A 25,249-nucleotide genomic window follows, 5' to 3' on the forward strand; every position below is an offset into this window, starting at 1 on the left:
ATCACAGGGCTATCCCGAGCTAGCGGGGTCAGTTGGGCGGCGGAAGACGTCTGTAACAGCTAGAGAGGGCAGCTAGGCGGCGGGGCGACGTTGTTGACAGGTCGAGGGCGCATGTGCTGACGTGCCTGTGGCAGCAGTGGGCACCTGGGTAGAGTGAAGCGTCGCGGTGGAACGTGGTAAATCCTCTGCAGCTAGTCTGAAATCTAGTCAACTGGTAGGAGGAGCGGACCCTGTTTCTGTGCGGCGAGCCATGCCGGCTGCTGAGTGGCTGTGCCTGCAGGGGTGCGCGGGCCCAAGCGAGGGCGATGACATAGTGCAATCTGACGCTCTCCACGCACCCTCGAAACCAGGCGGGCGGCGGCCTGGGCACGCTCTCTGTACCCGACCGAATCCTCACCCTCCTGCTGTCTATCCTTACTGTCCATCTCGTGTCGCGCGCTGCACCCCATCGCTCCCATCGCCGTGTGCACATCGGCCGTTAGCCCCCCACCGCGCTTGTCCGCCTCATTCGCTGCCTCGCGGTCCCCACCACGAGAGCCCATAGCACGCTGCTGGGCACACCCTGGGAGCCGCCTGCAAATATCACGTTGATTTTACACCGTGCCAGTACCCCCGCCCCCTGTCACCACTCACGCCAGGGAACTTGGGCTATCCTACAACCATCGGGCAACCTGTTCGCGCTGCTAGTCGTCGACCCTACTTGGCTGAGCCCACCGGCTGCATCCTCGCTGTCGAAACGCCCTTATGTACGTCCAGCTGCGGCTTTCTTCTTCGCCAGGCCTAATTTCTAATTCTCCTTCGTTGGTGCCATTTGCTCTTCTTCTCTTCACCTGCCTTCCTGCCATTTCCCCTTTTGAAACCACGGCTGGGCTGACACGATGTTGGGCAGCGTTCTCCTCCCCACTAAGCCGCCTGGCCTGAGGTCGAATACTTATTCTAGCACCGTTGCGCCGCCCCTTCCCCCACGCCGTAACTCGCTGTCCACCCAACCCGCCGCCAAAACTGCTGCCAAAACTGCTCCGCTCCATATCAAGACCGTCACCCTATCAGGCGGCATGGACACGCGATACAACCGCCCCTCGTCCCCACGGGGCCGCTACTCCAACCCCGCCAGGTCCTCGACGGGCACCTTCGCCGACCCCTATTACACCTCGTCTTACTATGGCCGTCCCAGCTCGCCACGCTCCAGCGTCGACCGCATTGGAACTTCCCACACCTCGCACGCCTCGCACCACACGCCCTACTACACGCCCAGCCCCACGACCTCTTCCCACGCGAGCAGCACCAAGTACGACTCGTACACTGGACGTCCACGGCGAAACACCAACGACCTGACCCGCCCCAATGTGAGCACCAGCGCCCTGCCGACGACTTCGCTGCCACTCCGCACCCCATACTCGTCCCACACCCACACCGAACGACCGCGGAGCCCACTCACGCCCTCCTATGCCAAGGGATCCGATACCTACATCACCCCGGCCGCTTCACGAGGCCATAAGAAGGTCTACAGCGTCGACGACAGCAGCCACCTGACCAAGCTCGTTGCTGAGGTCGAGCCCGCACGCCACCGGGATCATGCAGACCGGGGTTACAGTATCACAAGTGGCGGCCGCAGCTACCACGACAGCAGCAAGCCCCCGTCGCGCCTTACCGACCTGAGCAACAGCGATGGCTACTCCTACACGGACCCCGCGAGCATGTACCGTGACACAGAGCCAGCCTGGCGGAGGCCACGTGCTGGCAGCTTGGAACGTGGCTCCCGCCCCACCAGCATGATTGCGGATCGTCCCTCTCGTACCTCTACTCGCGAACTTGGTCCTCCCCCGTCCACACGTGGCTTCGACAAGATCAACAGCATCCCGCGGCCCCACGGCAGATCATCCTCGATTGAACGAGGGGCACGCGAAATTCCCAAGTACGATCCCTACCCAGACTCAAGCCTCGCACGATCCTCCTCCTCTCGCACTTCCCGCGCTCCTGCCGCCATTCATCAGGAGCCCCGCCGAGACGCTTACCGCGATGACTACGACCGCCCAAGCCGTGGTGTCGAGAACAAGCGCCACAGCACCGCCTTTGAGGACCGCGAAGTGACCAGCCGTGGCTTCGGCATTGCACCAGGCCCCCCAAGCCTCGCACACGACCACCACGCTCTGGACCGACAGCCTCTATACCCTCCTGCCGAACCTCCTCGACCGAGGCCACAAGAGTCTAGCAACCACTACTACCAGCCAGACCGCGCCGAGGCACGCATGCCTGAACCTCGCTCATCCCGTGACAGAGATCCCGTTCCACCGCAGGACTACGAAAAGCGCCCCCGTGAGCGTGAGAGCGGCCGAGAAGAAAAGGGTGGCTTGGTGCAAACCATAACTGGTGCAGCAGCAGGCGTAGCAGCGACCCTGGCCGGCGCTGGTTACATGAAGAAGGCCCGTGACAAGGACCGTGGTAGCGACCGAGACTCGTCAGGAGAGCGTGAGCGTGAGCGACGGAAGGAATACGATGAGCGTGACAAGCGAGACCGTCCTGATGAGCGACGAGAGAGGAAGTCCGAAGGCCGCCGCAACTCGCTTGTGCCGCCTCCACCGCCCCCGGCTGCTGCCCCAGCCGCTGCCCCCGCAGCTATCGCAGCGCCCGACTACCCTCCGATGCAACCCGACTACATACCTCAGCCTCGCGAGCGTCGATACGAAGATGATGAGAGAGAGAAGGTTCCTTCTCGCAAGGCACCTGCACCGTCTACTGCGGGAAGCGACGAAGAGCGACCACGTCACTACGTTGATCGCGATGCCGAACGCCGGAGGGACCCCGCACCCCAGGAAGCTGCTCTGGACCCTGACGAGGAGTACCGACGACGCATTCAGCAGGAAGCAGAACGTTCTAGTCGCAGCACTCGCGACAAGGACAGCGACTCTGATCGCGAGAAGGAGCGACGGAGGAAGAAGGATGAGCGTGACAGGTCTCGAGGTCCCGAAGACCGCTCGCGTGCGTCTCCTCCCAGGGATCGCCCTCTGAGCACATATGACGGAGGCATGGTGCAGGAGCCGGAATCAATGGAGAGGGAGTCCACAGGCAAGAGCGTAGTGATTGTCGAACCACCCAAGGAGCCCGTTGCGCCCGTCAAGGGCATCCTTCGCAAGCCAACTGAGAAGTTCCCCGAGGACCCCGAGCCCATCCGCGAGGGTGTAGCGCCACATAAAGATGCCCTCAAGGGCAAAGACATTCCTGTCGGAGCCCGATGGACAAGGATCGATCGTCGTCTCGTCAACCCTGAAGCCCTGGAGCAAGCCAAGGAGCGCTTCGAAGAGCGGATGGACTGTGTCATCGTGCTGCGTGTCTTGACCAAGGAAGAGATCCAGAAGCTCGCTGATCGCACCAAGAAGATCCGCGAGAGCAGAGGTACGTTGACATTGGGCTTTGTTTCACGATCAATACTAACATACCCGCAGAAGAGGAGTACGACCATGACCGCCGCGACCGTGACGACCGCGACAGGCGAAGCCACCGTTCCAAGGACGATAGGGATGATGAGGAGCGTGACAGCGACCGAGAGCGTCGCCACCACGATCGTGAGCGACGTCGCCGCTACGACGATGAGAGCGACTACGACGACCGCGAGCGAGAGCGAGAGCGCGAACGCGACAGGCCCAGGAAGGTTGAGATCGACGACGGAGGAAGGTGATCACAGTGAAAAGATTTGCACATGATGCTGCATGTTATCATTCCTTTGAGGATATGCAGAGCATGTGCTTATGCTAGTTGGGTTCTAGAGAACGACGAAGAACACAAGAAAAGTCCTTCAAGTTCGTATTGGAGGACACCACGACGGAGAAGCCACTACACTACTTGGCAGATCCGATATCCCACAAATATAAAAGCAACCCTTGGAAAGACCGACATACCGCATCCTCTGGCCTTCCGGAGAGTCCAAGCCCTGGCTCCCCGCCTCAACGTCTCGTTTCGAGGCGCCACCGCCGAAGTAGCAGTGGACTGGAGCACAGTTTCGATCATCGTCCATCCCCACAAGGCGGTGGCAGGGTCAGGCGCGAACACAAACGCATTCGCAGAGTACTGGATTGGTTAAGATAGTACGTGGCATTCTTTTGTTGTTCAATGTTGTTTGGCGCTTGGCTGGCGTTTAAGGGGAGGTTCTCTGTTCACTTTCGTTACGCATAGCGACGGGGATGGCATAGCATAGCATGGCGAAGAGTGAGCGAGCGAGCGAGAACCTTCTTTCTTGTACAATACTCGCATTTACGTCTCCTTTCGAATACCTATGCGAATTGATACGTTCAACATGACCATCTACATATGTTGTGGTTGCCGTGATGTTTGTACAGGTGGCGCATTCCTACTTGTTTACTGCTCGAAGAACCACACGTGATCACGGCCTATGCCACGTATTCTCAAGTATCCACAGATCCATAACATAGAGTACAGTTTCACATTCAACTACCTATCCCACCCTCACTTCTTACTCGGATTCGGACTAACCGTTCCCTCGGGGAACTTCCGGAAGATATCCGCAATATGATCAATCGGCGCAGCCAACATGCCCATCGGGCCCTCGAAATATGGGTTCTCGCCCGCACTAGGATGGCTCCTCGACGGCACAAACATCTTTGTGCGACCAAAGTTCTTGGCCAGCGACTCTGAGCTTCCGCGGTTCTCCGCAGAGGATAAGGCGGCTTCGAGGGCGGGTAGGTCGGAGCCTTCTTCTTCGGCGATGTGCTTTTCGAGGAGGGACCAGATTTGTTTTAGCTTGGGGATGTAGGATGAGGATGCGGGATCCATGTTTTGGAACTCTTTGAGGAGGATTTTCACCTGCGTAGCTTGTTAGTCTGGGGCATGGGGTGGATTGGCATGGAAAGAGTGGTATGTACCTCATGATGCTGTTGTCGGTCTAATTCCGCATGCGCCTTTCCCTTTGCGCCCATGTACTTTTCCATGGCTGGGTAGACGAGGAGTTCTTCGGCGACGGAGTGCCGGGCTAGCTCCCATGTGAATTGGTTGCCGTAGCGGGTTGCATGATCGATGTCGGTGGGATTGTTGATGATCTCTTTGTAGTAGGTCTCTAGCCTGCGGTGGTCCTTGGTAATGGCTTCTGAGATGGTCGAATTGAGGGCTGCCTGGATGCGAAGGTAGGCTGGTCTGGCAGCGATGCGGATCGTCTGCGGCCTGAAGGCGGCTCGGGTGAGTGGTGATGCGATGGCACGAGGAGCGAACATTGTGATGGTGTGGGATGCTTATTGAGGATTGAGTAGTGAGGATTGAATAGAAGGTGTATCAAATCCATTATCGAGGTAAGTCGCGAGCTTTTGTCTCACATGGCTATCACCGCGATGATACGTCATTCCTTCGCCAGAGGTGCGTTCCTGCACTGTCCAGCTGCTCTCTGCCCAGGTGTTTGCGCTTTGGACATGCGCGCGCAACTTGTCGGTGATGTCGCACAGTGTAGTGGATGACGATTATCTGATGCATGATTGGACTGGAAGCAGTGCCCACATGTCGTGTGTTTGGTACCGATAATTGTGCAAGGTGGAGTAGCGTTCCGCGGAGCGACGTGTTGATGATGCAGGATGCAGCGGATCGGAAACGTCACATTGCCACCATGCCGAAACACGCGAAAGTCTAGAATTCCCATGCCCTTTTTACCCACCACGCTCCACACCATCCGCGGACTGCAACTGCCACGGCGAATGAGCGATTCAGCGTTAGTCTTATCTTTCCAAAAGGGTATTGCCCACTAAAAGCGGTCCTGGTCAAACAAATATTGACAGCATCCAATCCACCCAGGTTGTCGATACCTGCTGCACTAAGCCTCGAAGCACCAATCCAGCTGTCAACTGTCCCTGCACGTGAAGTCGTGGCATCTTACCCCTCTCCTCTACGCGTCAGAGACGCATCAACGTGACAAAATACAAAATACCCGCAACAGCCGTTGCACATGTACACAGCGATGACGTGCCCTCCAAGATGCCCTCTTAAACTCGCACCCGCTGTTGCTTCTTCATGGATATTCCCACATCTTTACCAAGCAAATTGACCGCAGCCATGTCGACCGGTGCAAACGCTTCCCAGAATGACCCGTTGCAACATCCCCTCGAGGCCATCTCTCAGGGTATTCAAAGCGCTACTGGAGAGAAACGTGCGCCAAGGCAGAGCCATATGGGCTCAGCTAACGAGGGACCTGCTGATATAGCTGCGAAGATTACGGGCGCAGTTCAAGGCGGAAAGCGTGAGGATGATGGCCCTTACTTTACCTCTAATGAAGGTATCCCGTGGATTGACCCGTAAGCTTGCGAGTATCCGCACACCTCAAGAACATTGTCGTTAACGTCTCATAGCGCACACAGCAAGACTATAGGCGGAATCCCTGTGGCTAGCGATGTCTTCCTCTTCCAGAAGCAGCAGACGTTCAACCGTTCCAAGAACCTTGAGCGTATGGTGCACCCTTGCGGTTCCGGCGCGTTTGGATACTTTGAGTGCACCAAGAAGGTTGACGCTCTTACGGTACGTCTGTCTTGATCATCTCACAGCTGCCAAACCTGACTTCTCCTAGAAAGCCAACTTCCTCTCCAGCGTGGGCGAAAAGACTCCCATCTTCATCCGCTTCTCCACGGTTACGGTCGGTCGCGAATACCCCGATGAAGCCCGCAACCCCCGTGGCTTCGCCATCAAGTTCTACACCATGGAGGGCAACTACGACATCGTCGGCCTCAACTTCCCCATCTTCTTCTGCCGCGACCCTATTCAAGGTCCAGACGTAATCCGTTCGCAAGCTCGTAACCCCAGGAACTTCCTTCCTGACTACGATGCCATCTTCGATCTTCTGGCGAACACACCCGAGAGCAACCATGCCGGTCTCATGTTCTTCAGTGACCACGGTACTCCCGTTGGCTGGCGCTTCAACCACGGGTACGGTTGCCATACCTTCAAGTGGGTCAACGCCGAAGGCAAGTTCGTATACATCAAGTACCACTTCATTGCCAAGCACGGCCAGAAGCAGTTCACCCAGCAAGAAGCGACACAGATGTGCGGTGAGGACCCAGACTACTCCAAGCGCGATCTGTGGGAGACCATTGAGAAGGGCGAGGAGATCGAATGGACCGCCATGGTGCAGGTCATGGAGCCTGAGGATGCGGATCCGGAGAAGCTTGGCTTCGATCCTTTCGATGTCACCAAGGTCTGGCCGCGCAAGCAGTTCCCCATGCAGGAGTTTGGCCGTCTTGTGTTGAACAAGAACCCTGAGAACTACCACCGCGATGTTGAGCAAGCTGCCTTCTCACCCGGCAGCATGGTCCCCGGTATTGAGGACTCGCCCGATCCATTGCTCCAGTTCCGCATGTTCTTCTACCGCGACGCCCAGTATCACCGAATTGGTAAGTTTTGGCTGTGAGCAGTGCATATGAGACGTGTACTAACTTCCTGCAGGTGTAAATCTTCACCAGATCCCCGTCAACTGCCCATTCATGTCAAAGTCCTTCGCGCCTCTCCAGTTCGATGGCCAGATGCGTGTCGATGCCAACCACGCAGGAAACAAGCAATACAACCCCAACAGCTTCGCGCACAAGTTCCGCCCCGATGTTGCCGAGGCGCCGTACCAGGTCTCGGACAACGTTATGAGCCGCAAGAGCCACTACTGGCATGAGGCAAAGAAAAACGAGTACGACCAGGCTAAGGAGCTGTGGAGCAGGGTCATGTCGCCTGAAAGGAGGCAACATACCATCACCAACACCTTCAACATGCTCAAGTTTGTCAAGTACGCTGATATCCAGGTAAATCTCTGCCCTGCATCCTTCAGTCGCACCACGCATACTGACGCCCGAACAGAAGAAGTACCTCGCACAAGTGTACAACATTGGTCCCGACTATGCTCAAGGCATCTACGACCTCCTTGCGAGCTCTGACTCCAAGCCGGAATTCCCCTTCTCGGAAGTCGAGAAGCTGTCTGAATCGGCACACGTGTGGTTCAAGGAGGAGAAGTTCAGGCCTTCAAATGGTACGAGACTGACTGGATATGCGCCAAGTGGGCCAGTCTACAACTGAGGTTTTGATTAAGATTGGATGTGAATGCTTGCGGAGATACCTAGCGCTGTAGTAACCCATCGGCAAGAATGGATCGCGAATCGCGAGAGTTACATGTGTTCGTAACAATTTACTGCGATGTTGGCGAGACGACATCCGTTTATTCGGGTATGAGCACGTCCTCTGGACACCATTGCTGCAGGGTGCCTTCCCCAAAAGCAAAGTCGTTCTCAATCTGCGTGAAAAGATATTGATCCGCTTCGTCCAGGGTCCAAGACCAGGGCTTAGGGCTGGTGGCGGCTGACGCAGGACCTTCCATATCATGTTGGGTGTTACGAATTGCGATGCTATCGATACCTTGTTGCTGCGACGGCAGTTGCACAGTAGTTCCAACCGAAGTAGACTGGCCAACATTCCTCGTGGCGCCTCCGTCATCCGCTTCCATAGCTAGCCTCGAGGCTGTTTCTCTGTCGAGATATTGGAAAAATAGCTGTAACACCCAGTTGGTAACTTCCCACGTCTTCTGAAGTTCTTGCAGGCCCAGTAGGCAAAGCTTGGCTCGATGCTCAGCGAGTGTGCGATTGATGCCGTTCGAGCGCCGGAAGTTGACAACATGTATGCAGAGTGTGTTGAAGAGGTTTGTGATGACGTGCATCTGAGCGTGCCCAATGTTGCCGTCAGGCAGCATATCCTCGACTATACGCGAGTTGCGCGCTGCTGCCTGTAGCGCTACATTCCCGTCCGCGGATGTGGTATTGTTCTCGTCTACAACGAAGCTGGTGCGATGGAGTAGAATGAGTAGATTGTTGTACGCGAGATGAAGCATACTGGCTTGGAAGTTGGGCGGGTCGCCAGCATCGCTATGCAGCTGCATAGTACTTGGAAGGTCTTGCCTCCATTTGTAAAGCTCGTTGCGGAGTTTGACTCTCTCCTCGGGCGCGAGCTCCCGTCCCGGCAGATAACCGGCATCCACTACTCTGCCAAGGAAGACCGCCAGCTGCACCATACTTATCGTGTACACCGTGGACCTATGGCGGTCCTCGAGAGGAGTGGACGGCGAAAAAGCAGAAGTGAAATCCGCGGAAGACAACGGCTCAATATCGCAATCTTTGTCGCGTATGCGGCACGGTAGCCCCAGAGCTGATGCGCATTGTCGCTCGCGCACATAGATAGCCCACCAAAGCCTCCTCTTGACCTTCGCGCGTCCCTCATCAGTATCGCCCCCGGAACGATGTAGTGCTCTTGTTTGCGAGAGACTAATAGCTGTGCCTAGCCAATGTCGCGCGTCCTTCTCCAATAGCGCACCGGCTCGCCAAAAGCTCATCAGAAACAGAGCTTGTATGACTTTTACCTTGTCAGTCTCGTATGTAGAGTCGTATAGGTCCTTTGCCCTGATATAAAAGAACCATTTCGCTCGATGACGGTTTCCCCACCCAAGAGCCTTGAGGGTAGACTCTTCGCAGTGGATAACGCCAATGAACATCATAGCTTGTAAAGACAATGCGGAGAACGTAAAGTCTTGGTACGAGGCCCAGAAGTCTTCTTCGTCTATGATTGCAAAGTGTGGATGGAACCATTTGAAGTACGCCTGAAGGAGCTCGAGCCGGACTTCGGCGGGAGGAAACGAAAAGGCTCCCTCTGCTTGTAGGATCTTCTTGCGCGCAAGACGTCTTTCAGATTCCCACTCTGGCACGAACGATTCTGCTCTTGCAGCGCTTGGAACGGCATGACGAAAACAGGACTGTCGGCGATGAGCTGCTGCTTCTGATGGCTCACCAGCCTCGCTCGTCGTCACATAGCGCAAAGAGCTGCTTTCACCAAGGAAAACGGCATCATCTTGGTGGACAGATCCTGTTGTAGGTGGGTTACTCTGCTGTTCTGCTGACACTGCCGGAGTGTGAAGTTGGTATTGGCTTCCGGAAGCTGGCGTGTGGTTGACGGGGCTGTGGAAGTTCGACGATAGCGACGCGAGGACATGTGACGCCGCCACCTCATCCTCGTGTCGCTGCGGGCTCAGAGCCGATGTACTTGGTGGGCTTTTCGGGATTAGTAACTGCCACAGAGCACTCCAAGTGGACATAACTCACGTTCTGCTGCGGACCTCAGTCTCGGCCCGCGGCTTCCGGACGTGCTTTCCGCGCCTCGATTCACGCGTTTCGCACTCGACGTTGCCGGCTGCGCAGTTGCTACAAGGATGGCGATCCGTGACATCGCACTTGACGCGTCGCGCGTTGCAAGTCACACACGCCAACTTCGCGCGTTTCCGTGGTGGCTCGGACATGTTGCCGAAGCTCGACGTTTGCTTTGATTTGGAAGACGCCGAAGTCGGTTACCAAAATTGTCCGTGGAGGGTGACGTTATCGATATCGGCTATCCTTCGGCATCTTCCTCCACCTTTCTTGTTATCGACCATCACTGACTGTCCATCTCGCATCATCAAACTCGTTGTGAGCAGTTCCTAGATGCTCCAGGGTGCTAGGAAAATAGCTGTATCATGACATCCGTGGCCCGCCGCCTGTTCTCTACAGGCCCCTCCCACCGCCAAGCCTCCGCAACGGAAGCATGTAGTGAACTCCTCACACGATTCCAAAGGGGGCCCGTCTCGATCCGTAAACAGCTTCTTGATGCAAATCAACTTCAATTGCTCTCCATAACACTCAACCGTACACCCTCCTCTTTCAATCCGCCACCAACCGGTACGCCGATTCCACCCGGCTACCACCTAGTCTACTTCACCCCCTCGATCATCGAAGCCGAACTGGGACTTGATGGCACAGATCGCACTGTGAACCCGCTGATTCCATTCACTAGGCGGATGTGGGCTGGCGGCGAGTTGACGTGGGCGCAAGACAGGAACGCACTGCTGAGAGTGGGCCAGGAGGTCAAAGAGACGACGAAACTGCTGAGTGCTGAGCCCAAGACGTTGAAGAATGGAGGAGAAATGCTACTCGTGGGTGTTGAGAAGACCTTCTCAAATGACCACGGTGTTGCATTAACAGACCGCCGTAATTGGGTATTCCAGCGTGAGCTTACACCTGAGAATCCGATGAAAGCACTACCCAAGCCAGAAGAGAAAGAATTGCCGACTGGTACGCGCCAGAGGGATTTTTGCCAGACGCCAACTTCGCTATTTCGCTTCTCAGCGCTGACATTCAATGCGCACAAGATACACTATCTGCCTGAGTGGTGTCGAGAGGTTGAGGGCCACAGGAATGCTGTTGTACATGGGCCGCTCAATCTCATCAACATGCTGGACTTTTGGCGGGATACGAGTAAGAATGGGGATACAGAGGCAGTGCCCAAGTCCATAGCATATCGTGCTATGAGCCCGCTATACGTCGATGAGCCGTATCGAATATTATTGGAGCACGATCCAACACCCGAGGGATGGAGAGCAGAGGTATGGGATAGTTTTGGAAAGCAGAGTATGAAGAGCACTATCGTAGAATAGGTGCATTCTTTTGTAGGATTGGCATTAAGGGTATAAGCTAAGTAAGAGCCCAAACACTCATCCCAACGTGGAACCGTAAAGTCATTACTTCAGCATCGTACAGTCTTACACTCCTCTAGAACGGCTTGGCTAAGCCCACTTGCCTAGAACACTCATGAGAATAAGACCGCAAATGAGCGCGAACAAGGCACTGAAGGTCCTGGCAGCACCTGCGTTGAGCAGTTTTCCGTGCATCCAGTCTCTTGCCAACATCTCTACAAGTCCAACCCATGTCAAGATACCAGCGGAAAGTGCATCGAGTGTTCCGATGGCGATGATGGTACTGGGGTCGTTGCCGTTGAAGTGGTCTAGCGTTCCGATACCGATGGCCATGCCGATAGGTGTAATAAGCGCAAAAGTACCACACATGAGGAGCTTCTGCGCCGTACCAGCAGCAGCCTTGGGGAGTTCGGCGATGCAAGTTCCAAGAGCGATACCTTCGAACATTTGATGGAAGAGGATGACGATGAAGAGGGTGATGAAGAATCCATCGCTTGCGACGACAAGCGTGATACCGATGAGGATGGAGTGGAAGATGATACCCGCCTCTAGGTTCATTACGTTGATCTTCTCTTCCATGGGGGTAGCCTCGCGCATCGGACCATGGGCGTGGGCAATGCCATGACTGCGGTTGAAGTCATGGGTGGGTTCTGCTGAAGGAGAACTGTTTCCGGATTTGTCCCCACTAGCTGCCACCTCGGTGCTGGGAGCAATGTGTTTTCCCTGGCGCCACTGGACAAAGCGCGCACCGAGGTAGTCGACCAGGAAGGACAGCATCAAACCAGCCATGAAGATAGCAGCGGTGGTGGCTTCGTATTCCAGAACACCCAGACATTGGTTTGCGAACATGAGCTGGGCGTGGGTGAAGAGATGGACGAATGCGGTGGAGATGACGATACCGGTTCCAAACTGCTTGAGGACGACGAAGACGATGTTGTTGGCGCCAACGAGGTTGAACTTCCGGGTCAGGACGGGGGTAAACACACCAAGTCCACTGGTAAAGAGAATGACGAAGAGCAGGCCGACTCGTAGGGGGATGTTGTAGTCGCGCTGGGGAGCATCGCAGTTGACTTCGGATTCGCTTCCACCGACGCAGTGCTCAACACCGGCATGGTCGTGGCAATGTCCTTTGCTTCCTGCTGGCTCACTCTCAGTAGCTGACTCTTCTCCCGTATGCGAGGAGCCTTCTGTCGATTCTTCAGCATCCGTCATGAGCAGGACATCTTCGCCGGCATCGTCGACACAGTATCTTCTCAAGTCAGCATTCAGTCAAACATCGTGATGGGTGGTACCTACGTGTCGGTTTGATGCTTGTGACATTGCGTGTACTCTGCTTGGAACTCTTCTGTCGCAGTGGGTCCGACTACCTGGTACTCATCTGAGCCAAACATGCAATAGCTGTTGTGAGTTAGCGCTAAACTCTACCAACCGAAGTTGAAAACGGGCACACATACAGAACAGTGTTATGGGGATGGCATGATGACACAGCCGTGATAGACGGAGTTCCGGTAGTGAAGACGGTGGTAGTCGCGCCAGCTTGAGTGACAGTGACGGTGGGTGTTTGCGCAGCGGCAGAGCCCGCAAGCAGTAGGACTGCAGCAGAGAGGGTGGAGCGCATGGCTGAATGAATGTTCAGGGTCTACCGGATATGTTTAACGAGCGAACCGACGGATGTAAAAGCTGTTCAAGTGATACCAGCTCAGGCCCTTGATATATCGACTTCGTTCAAGCTTTTCGTCGTGTCAGCGGAGTGGAACGCATGTACCGTGATGGGGCAAGGCAGCCCCCCACAAGGATGCCGCGAAGAATTCTTCGGTATCCATTTGTCTCTGGGCTTGCCGTTGCTTCACACTGAGCGCCACGGGCGGTCTTGGCATTGAGTACCCTGTTGGATGGTTTACCTTGGCATAAGTCTTGTCTCGGAGCAAACGTCGAATCAGAGGCTACACGAATGCTTTTAGGTAGGCGGCGTCGCTACAGATGCAGTAGGTGGGTGGGATAGCGCAATGATTTAGGTAGCGGAGGTCTTGGCGAGGTGTGTTGGGGATGCATCGTACTATGATCGTAGTAGCCGTGACCTCCACGGCTAGGAGGCTCTTCGGCACATAGCACTAACACCAGGTCTGACAACTCCAACATTCCGATGAACCTACAAGCGTTGAGGTTAGTATCATTTTTCGTCGTTCAACCTCCAGAGCTGGCACTATGGCAGTTGTCTGAATGTTTCCAGTAAGAGTTGTTAAAGCTGCCTAAGAGTTGTACACGGCAACAGGTTGCATAGCTATCAGCCCCGTTGGAGAACAGTGACTCCATAATCATCGTACTTCTACCTTGCTTCACTCTCAACATGACATATCGCGTGGGAGGCCGCTTCGGAACATAGCGACCACCCACATTAATGTCTTCGGCCTTCCCGAACGCAGGTAATCCTCCCGACAACATGTTCCTGGGTGGGAGAATTTCTCGCCATTGGGCGCCCATCATGGTACTTACATACCCATAAATCCACCTTCTGAGTGGAAAACATGTCGCCCAGGCCCCCATGCACTTCCATGCCAAGCTCAACCATTCGAATTGTACGTCAGGCCAAGGTATAGATCAGCCTCCAGATCCGTGTAGTGTAGCATTTGCATCTCCGGAAAGGCGATAGACCGGCAGTACACCGGTTGATGTACCTGCGGCTGCAGCCATGAGGCGTTTTTTCTTCACCTCTCGGCGGTCGAGGTTGCGGGGACGTCGGTACATGAGCACCGAGAGGAACAGTCCTCAGTGGTGAGATGTCATTCTGGTAGAATATAAAGAGGCCTGCAGCTCGTCTGCAAGTATCTCCATCAAGCATCCGGCAACCAGCTTCTCGGGACACTCACTGAACTCCGGTTCGCACATCAACTCCCAAGACCCTTTCAAAGTCCCTCAGATCAATCTCACAATGGCTGCTCGTGCCTCTGCTCTCATGCTCCTTGGAGCCTCCGTCGCCATGGCCGGACCTCTTGCCCCTCGCCAGGCAACTGTCACCGTCACCCACACCGCCGAGGCTGCTCCTGCTGCCACAGCTTGGGACGCCGGTGCTATTCACCAGTTCCCCATCCACGCTTCTTGCAACGCTACCCAGCGTAGCATGATTCAGAAGGGTCTCGATGAGACAATGACCATCGTCAGCCATGCCCGCGACCACATCCTCCGCTTCGGCAACAACTCCGAGGTCTACACCAAGTACTTTGGCGAAGCTCCCACTGGTGAGCCCCTCGGTTGGTTCACCAAGATTGCCGACGGCGACAAGTCTGGCATCCTCTTCCGCTGCGACAACATTGACGGCAACTGCGACCAGGAGGGTTGGGCCGGTCACTGGCGCGGCTCCAACGCGACTTCCGAGACTGTCATCTGCGACTTGTCCTACGAGATCCGTAGGCCTCTTTCCACCATGTGCATGCTCGGATACGACGTCGCCAACGGCGCCACCAACACCTTCTGGGCTTCTGACCTTCTGCACCGTCTTCTCCACCTTCCCCCGGTTGGTGAGGGTGTCGTCGAGCACTACAACGATGAAGAAGAGGAGAAGTACCCCGGAACCATCGCTCTTGCCAAGAACAACGCTACCTACGCCGCGAGGAACAGCGACACTCTCCAGTACTTCGCTCTTGAGGCCTACGCTCACGACATCGTCATTCCCGGTGTTGGCTGCCCCGGCACTTACACCGCTCTTGAGGAAGAGTCTTCCGCTGTTGCCACCAGCACTGCTTCCGCCACTGCCTCCGCGTCTGCTGCTCCTGCCTCTGCCTTTGCTGCCGCCACCTCTGCCGCTGCTGCCCCCGCTGAGGCCTGCGAGCCTCACGATGACCACTGGCACTGCCCTCCCGGCGTCCCTGAGCCTACCTCTCCTCCTGCTTAAGCGTTTACGACATGATAGCCGCACAAATGGCTACGAATGATGGACTTACTTGACTTTGTCATCGAGCTCCTACATGATTCACAGAAGATCACGATAGATTAATGATAATCCAATTTTCTCACGATAGTAATCGGCACGTGCTTGTGATGTATGCGATGAAGTCATTGAACCTAGCATGCCGTGCGACTCCAATGCGTCCCGATAGGCCTGGTTTGCGGTGAGCAGGGCATCCGATGCGATTTGGTTTCGCGCAGTTCGCTACTTAACATCGGCTCGCTGCGATGGTTGTTTTTGACACCAACAAAAGACGCATTGTCTGAGTAAGGAAAATGTGGCGACCGTCGGTACTCACAGCAAGTTCTTGCGAAGTTGCTTGACTCAAGTAGTAGGCGTGTCGACGCATGGGGCCGCTTCCCCGAACTTGTGGGTTCAGGCCGCCAGCGAGGCTGACCGGCCAGCGGCCCCCATGGCTATGAGGCAGCCTAGCAACCTGTCCCTGGGTTTGAAATTCGCGGCTGAGTTCAGTGCGACAGAGCTTGTATCAGTTGGTGTTTCTAAACATTGAGAAGAGAAGAAAGGCGATGTTGATGAGATGTCGGTAAAGAGCCGCAGAGTCGCAGAGCCGCGCAGGATGCGGGCACCCGCAGACACCCCGCTTAAACTGCCTGGGTGGGCCTCTGCAAAATCATTCAGCGCGTAATTCATGGTTTGGAAACACATGGCGCACGGTGATATGGACTATGGGGGCACTTGTGAGAGCGTCCGGTGAGAGCGTGGTGTTCGAGTTCTACCTAGGAGGCAAATGATGACACGCCGCACCGCCACTCCTCCACGCTTCTCGTGCCGCAACGTAAGCATACCGTACCTACGCCTCACGCTCCTTACATTACAGCAACCCCAACTCCTCTCCACCACTTAAAAAGGATCGTGATGCCGGTTTTCAAGCTTGTGCCACGTTCCACGTCTGTTGCACTGCCCTACGCGCCGGGGCATGGTTGGTCCAGAGCGGCGTGATTGTAGCCCCCAATCCATAATCCTGTAGCCGCCGAAGGCACCTCTTGCATGGTTTCATAGCCAGGCTGGTGCGACGATCATGCAGCCTTCACGACTGCGCCGCAATATTTGCTCCGACATGTACTGCATATGCCCGAAACTTGTACTCTGGGACAGAGTACTAACTCCCACATCCTCTCACGTTCTGCGTGTGTGCGAAACGTCAAGTGACTCCCTCAACCATGGCGACACCCACACCATCCCCCACATCGAAACACTTCAACCTAACGACCACTCAAGAGGAGAATGCAATCGAAACGGACTTGGCCCTTCCTGGCATCAAGCGTGGTATTGCTATTGGAGTAGCGTGCTCCGTATCGATCGTCGTTATCGCTATTCTTGCTTTCTTTGCGATCAGACGAAGGAACCGTGTGCTGGCTCGGAGAGCACAGCTCCAGACCACAAAGAGAGAGTCGATGGATGCCGAAGCAGGACAGCAGGAGAAAGCTTGGTATTCTACGTCCGCCTCGTCACCACCGCTGCCAACACCACCACCGCCGCCTGTTGAAGCCGATGCTCGGATCATCTACGAATTGGATGCAGGCCAGATACCAGAACTGCACGGCGATACCGCTGCGCAAGAAGTGGAGGGAAATGGCAACGTTCACGCCAGGACAGAAGCGGAGGAACTGTACGTTCAAAAGCTCGAGCAATGGAGGACTTGGAGCATGGCACTGGAGCCGAATACCACGAGCCATACCACCGAACCCGTACGCGCTCCTGTACCGCTGCTAATGGTCTCACCACCTGAGGCTTCTCCTGGTGGAGTCTCGCCGTTGCAGCGCCTGTCAAGGGACTACACCCCGCAGGACGGTTCGCCAGTATCACCGCCTCCAAATGTTCATTTCCCATCGGGTCATCGCGAGTACACCAATCATTGAGAGAGAGATTTCCAAGATTGGCTTCCCCGCTAGGAAAGCGCGAAAAATATATTTTGATTCGTAACGACATAAGATGCTAGCGGACCGTCAACATGACGCTTTCTTATCCTCGATACTCTTCGAATCGACGTGGTACTGGTCGTCTTCGTCATCAATTGGCGAGTCCGGAAAGAGTCGCTCCTCAGTTCCTTTCTTTTCGTCGTTTGGAAGGACTTCGGAACCTGGTAATTCTGCAGCAAAGAGTCGACGATCACCAACGGCCTCCACGGGAACAACAGGACTGGCGAGTTCAGAAGCGCTCTTCTCGCTATTACCCCCAGCCTCCATCTCCGCTGGCCCGAGGGCTCCACATTCGCTCCCCTTCGTCGCATTCTCCAAGTCGTACGAACTTTGTGACAGGGTGCTCTTCCGGCGTATTCCAGCTCGCCTTCGACGCACGCAAAACCAGCCGCCCAGTAGAAGTAGTATGACAGCAACGGCGACTGCTGCGCCGATACCAGCGCTCGCGCCAACGCCCAGACCGCCATTTCCAGATTCTAAAACTGCGGGCGCTGAAGCAGAGGCTTGCGTCGAGGTTGAAGAAGGAAGAGAGGTTTGCGAAGATTGTGATGCATCGGCCGGTGATGGTCTCCCGGGAGGACCCGGTGTTGGCGGCGTTGGAGTTGGAGCAGGTGCAGTTGAGCTCACGTCGTCATCGTCATCATCGTCCCTGTCCTTGCGGTCTTTCTCTGTCTCGGTCGGGAGCGGTACAGTCGGATCTGTGGATGTCGACATCGCGGATATCACGATGATAGATGTATATACAGTAAGAAGACTGCCAGAGCGCACGTTGACAGTTGTACAATAATGTGAGCTTCTAGTGACCAATTTTGGGGCTACCTTCAAAATCATTTGCACTTGCTACACCCCACCTACATATGAACATCAGCGTCCCAGGACAATGGGTATCGACGACGACACCTCATCCATGTTTTCGCTTTCAAGCATCGGCAGAGTCGCGGCAACCATCGCTCATTCGCAGACGGCCCTAATAGCGCGTCGATTCCGCCGGCTCAGCCTCGTCTCCTCACGAAAACTTCGGTCAATTGTCATCTTGGCCTTACCTGCTACAGGCCTGACTTTTCCGTGCCTTGATGATGGGTCTCGATAGGCCAATGACTTTGATGCTCCCATGTAAGATGGGAGACGCGTCCATCGGGGCTCCGCTGTGCTGTCGAGTTCGCCAAGCTGCGGAGGCCACCGCCGCGTAGTCATCAGCTACCGATCCATTCGACCAAAGTTTGGAATTGTCTTGCGCATAGAATGAATAACATTTCTGCGTGGCGACCTTTGTGTAGTGGTGTGCTTCGGGCTGCGCACAGTAGGTATGTATGTATGCAGGAGCTCCTGAGAACTAAGTAAAATTCACGGGCCAGGCACTACATCATGCAGAGCTAATGACATCGACCCAAGAACTGGAATTGTCGATGCTGGGCCTAAGTCGAAAGTTTTGCCATTCGTGGACAAGCCGCTGCACAACACGTGGAGTCTCAGGCATCGCTATGATCACGCCGATTAGGTTCACGATATTGGGTTCATGGAAATGCGCGCAAATTGCCATGAGATGTATGACACCTATCTCTTTAGAGGAAAAACAGCGACCTGATGGCGAGGAGATGGTTCGAGTCAGTGCTGCGAAGCGTGTGTGATCCACATGTCGGCGCCATCGGAAGCGAGTCCGTCCCGTCCGCGGTGTCTCCTCCAGCCTCCCCGCCCCATCGCGTTGCACGCCGTTCAACGTGCCTCGACGCCGTCGCTCGCTCTATGCGAATGCTCCTCCTCTCAACCGATCATACAAACCCAGTGGTGCCCAAGCAAGAAAATCTGCGAATTCTTTGACGCCGCGCGTCTGACTGGACTCTGGACCGGGCTACAGACTGCGGCTCTCGCAATCGCTTTGCGGGACGCATCTACTGTGAGATTTTACGGTACACCCAAAGTTTCGAGTACATTAGCACGTGGTCTATGTACAGGGACAGATGCCTCGGGATGCTGCTGATTCGCTATTGCTGTCTGAGTAAGCAGGGGCCATGGAAAGTATCACTACCATCGTAGTGCCCGCGGAACAAAGCCGGTCGAGAACTCCTAGGGGGAAGAAACTAGATCGACATGAATTATACTTTCAGCCATCCCCAAGGTAGCCATCATTACCGCATAGGATATTGTGCCATCTCGAGAGCACGGTGGACTAAGATCGATCTTTGGCGGTGCGCCCATACACTTGCATCAGCTACTTCCGCGGGATGAATGCCACAGGGTCTCTTCCGTGGCCTACAAGCATGCTATCAATCCGATAGACTCTGGTGCGGCTCCTCTGGATGGTCGATCAGCTAGATTGGTGCCTGCGCCTGCCCTTGCAGGTGATGGGGACGAAGAGGCCGTCAGCTAGCGCAGAGCGGCACACCCGCACTTCTTCAATAGCGCGACATTTGAATGGGGAATCCCTTCGATAATCGTCTGAGTAATTGCATGTTGAAGAGGTGATCTGGCGACACAGAACCATACAATGGCAGAGGTTGGCAGAGAACCATGATACGTCGACGGCGCGCCGAAACCAAACACCAGAGATCCAAAGGTCTGGAAGGAATGTTGTTTTTCGTTCCGGATTCATGTTCTGGCATTAAGAGCTAGCTCCGCATGTCAGTTAGGGTTACCGGTCTGATGGAAGAGTCTAATGATACCGCCCAAGGCCCTGACGAAAGACGCCACACAACGGCTGACCGAGAGATAATAAGGGGATCCACCGGGTCTATTGCGCATTCATCGTGCATATCCCACAGGCCACTCGCCCCCGTAAGACTACGCCGGTTGCGGCCCGACCTCTACGTGGATTCATATGCCTTCGGGCTCCTCTACACAGATTGTTGCGGATCTTACCTTCATTTCACATTGAACCCACTGAGACCTTGCATTATGGCAAGCCAGAACTCCAACCCCAACGCAGACCCCGTCTTCTTCGGTGGTATAGAAGTCGACATCACTCAATTCGATTTCAGCGACCATACTTCGAAGGTCAACAGTCTTACGATAACATGCGCAGTCTTCATCGCTCTGGTGGTGTTGACTGTCGGTCTCCGCCTCTTCGCAAGAGCGAAATACGTCGGCCATATCTTCATAGACGATTGTACGGGCCAACCTATTCCCTCACAAAGGTCCCAGCTGATATATGGCAGTCCTTATCATTTGCGCCGCCGTCTTCACTGTTGCTCTGGCTGCAGTGTGTATCGCTGGTAAGCAACAAGTACTTCGAGTGTGGAATCTAGCTAACGATATGTTAGCAACCCAATATGGCCTCGGGCGACACATCTGGCTCCTACCCATGTTGACGCTCTTCGACACTTTGAAGGACTGTATATTGGTAGGTGCCAAGCTTTCATTGGGTGCCGTATTATGGTTATGGCGATTGTCATGAATGTTGAAAATGGGCTGGTTGAGCTGTCACAACTAACGCGCTGTAGTATCTCTTCATCTGCCAAATCCTATACGCCTTTGCTATTGCGTTGACGAAGATCGCCATCATATCATCGTACCTGCGTTTCATCCACGACAAGACCTTCCGCATCTGGATGTACGCGATATCTGTGTGCATTGTCGGTCTATGGATTTCAGGTAAGACAAGCCACAGTTCCCGACACGTGACATGTGCTGAAGTACTGTTAGGAATCTTCGTCACCATCTTCCAATGCCGTCCGGTTCAAGGAGCGTGGAATTTCACCCTCGAACCAGTGTGCGTCGACTACGTCACCTATCTATACGCCAGCTCCGCCGTTAATGTCGCGACGGATCTTCTCCTTTGCGCGTTACCTATACCTCATATTTGGAGGCTGAACATGCCAAAAAGGCAACGAATCGTTCTATGTGTGCTACTGGCAGGAGGTGCAAGGTATGTGTAGACGGCAGGTCGTCGAACTTCACTGACGTTTGATAGCGCAAGCATATTGGGCATTGTCCGTATTGCCTTCTTGGACCGTTTACGCGTCCTGGATGTTACCTGTAAGTATCCCTTCGATTTGAGGATCATGATGGAGTGTGTCTTTGGATGCAGCAAGCAGAGCACGAACTGCTATATCTGCCACTAACAGGACTCGCATCGATGTCGGCTATTCCACACGAACATGAGAACTAACACACATACAGATCAGAGCGTCGAGTGCGTCATCATGTCAGTAGGCGAGTGCAGTCTGGGAATCATCTCCGTCAGCATTGCTGCTCTTCGTCCAATGGCACGGCAGTTCTTCCCTAACGCGATGCGAAACTCTCCCTCTTCCTCGTCCAAGCCACGCGAAGCAGGACACGTTCGCCTCGAACACATACCCTCAAGCCAGGACAAGGATCAGTTCACATCGGACAGCAAACATGATCTGTCAGGTTCATACGGATCGCATACACAAGTCTCCTGTTAGTCATCCATGTACAATCTAGACAACTTTTACAAACCTCCGTACGGCTTCCCAGCTCGCATCCCGTGTTCAAATGCTGCAATGTCGATTTATACTGTCGGGATACTATGAATGGTTGAACGTTGACTTAGCGAGTCTTCTGCGAACTAGCACAGGTGACACGAGCTTCATTTGGAACCGAGAGTCCAGTGAGGTGTCTGTTACCAATACTACGTTCATATCGCTGGCTGCGTTCCTGACTTGGAACAGCAACAGGAATGACGGAAGTCCTTGGAGACTGTCAAGCTCTCGAGGCAGGCGACCAAGAGCGGGACGGAACGCCTTGTTCAGCTGACTGCCAAGAAAGCCAAGCCGTCAGCCCAATCTCGCGCTTTTCCATGACTGGCTATACAACGATTGTAATTGGTCCAACACCCTCACGACGTCACAGACCATTACCAGAATCGCGTCAAGCTGAAAGCAGGCTGTGTTGGCGATCTTACTCTGCGCGCGCAGGCTGTGTACAGCGTTAAGGCGTCCACGGCGTAATTCAAGAAGCACACCGCTTGTGGCCTGAATACATAAATGCGATGCGTCGCGCCTCCTTTCCATGTGCATACAACTCATCAAATCTGCCTCAAGGTTACACCAAAGACTCATTGCGGCGACTCATACATCAGCCAGTTACTCTTAATATACTCATTAGTCTATAAAACCCTACCTCGATTCCACTACCCCCTTTGCAACTCTCCATCTCCAAACACAGGCTTGCAAATCTACCCCAAACAGCACCACCATGAAGTTCACTGCGGCAACCACTCTTCTCCTCGCGACAGTCGCGCTCGCCAACCCAGCACCCGTCGCCAACCCAGACGCGGTAGCTGAACCAGCACTCATCGGATCTCGCGCCCAATTCCGCGAAGCGCTTGCCGCACGCGACACCCTAGTTATGCCAGAAGTTCAACTCGAAGAACGAGCCAGCAGCGGCGGCAAAGGAGGAGGCAAGGGTGGAAAGGGCACTGGTGGAAAAAACAACACCGAAAGCGCGGCGTCCGACATGCTTTCACCAAGTCGCGCTCTGCAGATCACTGCACTGAGTCTGGGCGTTGTGGAGGTTGTGAGACTCTGGGGTTAGACGACGCGAGCGAGATGGAGCTATGCGGAGTGAGACGAGGGCGACTATTTTTGTATTGGAAGGGAGAAAGCGGGGTTTGATGCGGTTTCGACACTTTACTGAGCGATGGAGTCTTGTTAGCATGTTCTTGTATGATATTGGAGTTCGATACCACGGCATTCGGAAATCAATATGGAGTTCACAACACCACAATCTTATGCTTGCAGGCTAAGCTTAAGGCGCCCGCTACGTCACTCCGCATGTGTGTCACAGCGATCAAGTTTCCACATCTGACACGACAAGTCCATGCACTGGACTACGAGGACTGATGACGGTGGTGTTGACCTGGATCGGTGAACTCAGTGTGTGTTGTACACCGAGTGATTCATTCCATCGTTAAGATGATCATCTCAGTAAACAAGCATAGCCACAGTGTGGCGGTGTTGATCAAAGGACAGACTGGATATGGCTGAGATGACCAGTGCACAGCCACAAGGAGCTGAAAGATCAGCAAATGTAACAGGCCTGAACAAGTTCACCGTGTGCAGATCAAAGAGATTTGAAGTATGAAGAGTAAACATTAACACTGGTATCTGCCGCGGCCTAAACGCTAGAAATGAAAAACGCCGTGCAAATGCTATGCCTCAAACGCTACGCTATGCTATCGGATCGAATAGAATCCAAAACACTTTTTGTTGCCATGAAGCAATGTTTACAAGAACTTGTTGATCATCTTCTTCCAGCCACTGGCGGAAGATTCTTCCCAGGTCTCGCTAACTTCGTCCTCGAACTTTCCACTCAGGAGATCGGCTTCCGCGGGGTTGATGAACTTGCTCCTGGTAATGAGCTTGTGTCCAATGTAAAGTACGGCGAAGAGGATCAAACTGATGTATGCGATGAAGAAGTCCTCAACGCTCCATGGAACGAACGCGGTGAAACCTTGGGTGATGGTGATGATGGCGCAGAAAGTGACACCGTAGATGGCGAGTGGGCGGCCACCCCATGACTTGAATGGGAGGGTGTCACGGTCGATGTTTTGAGCCTTGAGTGCGCGCATGAAGCTGATGTGGCAGATCAATACACAAGTCCAGGCGATGAAACCTGCGACGGAGACGATGTTGAGGAGCCAGTTGAAAGCTTCTCCACCGTTGGCGCTAAGGTTCATGTAGGCAAGCAGACCCATGGCGCCGGTGACTGCGGTCGCCCAGTATGGGACACCTCGCTTGGTGGTAGCCTTGAGGAACGCAGGGGCACACTTCTCCTCCGCAAGACCGACGAGGATACGGCTGCCTGAGTAGACGTTGGAGCTGGCGGCTGAGAGAACGACGGTGAGCAGGATGGCGTTGAAGATATCGGGAAGAGCGGAGACTCCGGCGAGCTGGAAAGCAATAACCATAGGAGATGAGCCGGCGTTGGTGTCACCAATTTGAAGAGCCTCGTTGTCGTAGGGGACCAGAATGCCAACAAAGAAAATTGTGAAGACGAAAAGGGTGAAAATGCTCCAGAAGGTCTTTCGGATAGCCGAAGGCATAGTGACACGGGGGTTCGCGGACTCTCCAGCACCAATAGCGCAGAGCTCAGTACCCTGGTATGCGAAACCAGCCTGGATGAGGACAGCCCAGAAACCGACGAACTTGGCAACAGGGCCCTCGGCAAGGTATGGAGCGAAAGCACCGGGAGAGTTCCAGTACTGGAAGCCAATGTAGCCTTGTGCGCCGACACCAGCGTTCATGCAGATGGCGTAGATCCAGAAACCGACAAGGGCAACGACCTTGATGAGAGCAAACCAGAATTCGAATTCACCGAAAATATCAACGGGCAAAAAGTTGACGGCCGTGATTGGTACCCAGAAAATGGTGATGAAGATGCCGATGCTGAGATCCGAGTCCCACCATTGGATGATAAGTCCAGCGGCTGTGAGTTCGAGTGCGTAGGTGATGGACCACGAAAACCAGTAAATCCAGCCCATGGAGAAACCTAGCGAGGGGTCGACGAAGCGGGCAGCATACTGTGTGAATGCACCAGAAATGGGTAGGTAGGTAGCCATCTCAGCCAAACTGAGCATGACGGAGTAGACCAGAGTACCGACGAAAACGTAAGCCAGGAGCGCGCCAGCGGGCCCAGCAGTGGCGATGGAACCTCCGCTAGCAATGAAGACTCCGGTTCCTACGGTACCGCCGATGGCGACGAACTGCAAGTGTCGGGATGAAAGCTTGCGCTGAAGCTCATCCTTGGGGGGTGCGGCCTGCTTCTCGACGTCGCTCGAAGAGTGCGGGACCGACTTGTCCGACCGCTGGTCCATCTTGGGCGTGATCTCCTCAGAGGCGGATGCCATATTGGTGGTGGTATTGGCGAAGGACCCTGGGGTGGGGCTTGAGGTTC

At 54.7% G+C, this 25,249-nt stretch overlaps 12 protein-coding genes across 12 annotated transcripts; 7 read left to right on the forward strand and 5 right to left on the reverse strand.

Annotated features, from left to right (window-relative positions):
* Positions 1 to 1,055: 1,055 nt before the first annotated feature.
* J4E86_006740 (uncharacterized protein) lies at positions 1,056 to 3,676 on the forward strand (the record flags this gene model as incomplete). Its single annotated transcript, XM_051447264.1, has 2 exons — positions 1,056 to 3,393; positions 3,444 to 3,676. The coding sequence occupies 2 exons, from the start codon at positions 1,056 to 1,058 to the stop codon at positions 3,674 to 3,676; spliced, it is 2,571 nt and encodes an 856-aa protein (XP_051301749.1).
* Positions 3,677 to 4,461: 785 nt separating this feature from the next.
* J4E86_006741 (uncharacterized protein) lies at positions 4,462 to 5,222 on the reverse strand (the record flags this gene model as incomplete). Its single annotated transcript, XM_051447265.1, has 2 exons — positions 4,462 to 4,818; positions 4,878 to 5,222. The coding sequence occupies 2 exons, from the start codon at positions 5,220 to 5,222 to the stop codon at positions 4,462 to 4,464; spliced, it is 702 nt and encodes a 233-aa protein (XP_051301750.1).
* Positions 5,223 to 6,048: 826 nt separating this feature from the next.
* Positions 6,049 to 8,043, forward strand: J4E86_006742 (uncharacterized protein; the record flags this gene model as incomplete). Its single annotated transcript, XM_051447266.1, has 5 exons — positions 6,049 to 6,287; positions 6,342 to 6,507; positions 6,557 to 7,376; positions 7,429 to 7,772; positions 7,828 to 8,043. 5 exons carry the CDS (start codon positions 6,049 to 6,051, stop codon positions 8,041 to 8,043), a joined length of 1,785 nt encoding a protein of 594 aa, XP_051301751.1.
* Positions 8,044 to 8,182: 139 nt separating this feature from the next.
* On the reverse strand, positions 8,183 to 9,750 carry J4E86_006743 (uncharacterized protein; the record flags this gene model as incomplete). Its single annotated transcript, XM_051447267.1, is given in 2 exon segments — positions 8,183 to 9,708; positions 9,720 to 9,750. The coding sequence occupies 2 exon segments, from the start codon at positions 9,748 to 9,750 to the stop codon at positions 8,183 to 8,185; spliced, it is 1,557 nt and encodes a 518-aa protein (XP_051301752.1).
* Positions 9,751 to 10,516: 766 nt separating this feature from the next.
* On the forward strand, positions 10,517 to 11,473 carry J4E86_006744 (uncharacterized protein; the record flags this gene model as incomplete). The annotated part of the gene is made up of 1 exon (XM_051447268.1): positions 10,517 to 11,473. One exon carries the CDS (start codon positions 10,517 to 10,519, stop codon positions 11,471 to 11,473), a length of 957 nt encoding a protein of 318 aa, XP_051301753.1.
* A 129-nt stretch (positions 11,474 to 11,602) lies between these two features.
* Positions 11,603 to 13,130, reverse strand: J4E86_006745 (uncharacterized protein; the record flags this gene model as incomplete). Its single annotated transcript, XM_051447269.1, has 3 exons — positions 11,603 to 12,761; positions 12,809 to 12,910; positions 12,967 to 13,130. The coding sequence occupies 3 exons, from the start codon at positions 13,128 to 13,130 to the stop codon at positions 11,603 to 11,605; spliced, it is 1,425 nt and encodes a 474-aa protein (XP_051301754.1).
* A 1,311-nt stretch (positions 13,131 to 14,441) lies between these two features.
* Positions 14,442 to 15,401, forward strand: J4E86_006746 (uncharacterized protein; the record flags this gene model as incomplete). Its single annotated transcript, XM_051447270.1, has 1 exon — positions 14,442 to 15,401. One exon carries the CDS (start codon positions 14,442 to 14,444, stop codon positions 15,399 to 15,401), a length of 960 nt encoding a protein of 319 aa, XP_051301755.1.
* A 1,235-nt stretch (positions 15,402 to 16,636) lies between these two features.
* Positions 16,637 to 17,335, forward strand: J4E86_006747 (uncharacterized protein; the record flags this gene model as incomplete). The annotated part of the gene is made up of 1 exon (XM_051447271.1): positions 16,637 to 17,335. The coding sequence occupies one exon, from the start codon at positions 16,637 to 16,639 to the stop codon at positions 17,333 to 17,335; it is 699 nt and encodes a 232-aa protein (XP_051301756.1).
* An 87-nt stretch (positions 17,336 to 17,422) lies between these two features.
* On the reverse strand, positions 17,423 to 18,109 carry J4E86_006748 (uncharacterized protein; the record flags this gene model as incomplete). Its single annotated transcript, XM_051447272.1, has 1 exon — positions 17,423 to 18,109. One exon carries the CDS (start codon positions 18,107 to 18,109, stop codon positions 17,423 to 17,425), a length of 687 nt encoding a protein of 228 aa, XP_051301757.1.
* A 2,178-nt stretch (positions 18,110 to 20,287) lies between these two features.
* On the forward strand, positions 20,288 to 21,777 carry J4E86_006749 (uncharacterized protein; the record flags this gene model as incomplete). Its single annotated transcript, XM_051447273.1, has 7 exons — positions 20,288 to 20,498; positions 20,548 to 20,604; positions 20,653 to 20,732; positions 20,833 to 20,983; positions 21,035 to 21,257; positions 21,303 to 21,367; positions 21,512 to 21,777. 7 exons carry the CDS (start codon positions 20,288 to 20,290, stop codon positions 21,775 to 21,777), a joined length of 1,053 nt encoding a protein of 350 aa, XP_051301758.1.
* Positions 21,778 to 22,549: 772 nt separating this feature from the next.
* Positions 22,550 to 23,196, forward strand: J4E86_006750 (uncharacterized protein; the record flags this gene model as incomplete). Its single annotated transcript, XM_051447274.1, has 2 exons — positions 22,550 to 22,870; positions 23,095 to 23,196. 2 exons carry the CDS (start codon positions 22,550 to 22,552, stop codon positions 23,194 to 23,196), a joined length of 423 nt encoding a protein of 140 aa, XP_051301759.1.
* Positions 23,197 to 23,579: 383 nt separating this feature from the next.
* On the reverse strand, positions 23,580 to 25,202 carry J4E86_006751 (uncharacterized protein; the record flags this gene model as incomplete). Its single annotated transcript, XM_051447275.1, has 1 exon — positions 23,580 to 25,202. The coding sequence occupies one exon, from the start codon at positions 25,200 to 25,202 to the stop codon at positions 23,580 to 23,582; it is 1,623 nt and encodes a 540-aa protein (XP_051301760.1).
* Positions 25,203 to 25,249: the final 47 nt, after the last annotated feature.

Source organism: Alternaria arbusti, assembly GCF_024043155.1.
Source record: "Alternaria arbusti strain BMP 1465 chromosome Unknown scaffold_8, whole genome shotgun sequence".
NCBI classification, from domain to species: domain Eukaryota; kingdom Fungi; phylum Ascomycota; class Dothideomycetes; order Pleosporales; family Pleosporaceae; genus Alternaria; species Alternaria arbusti.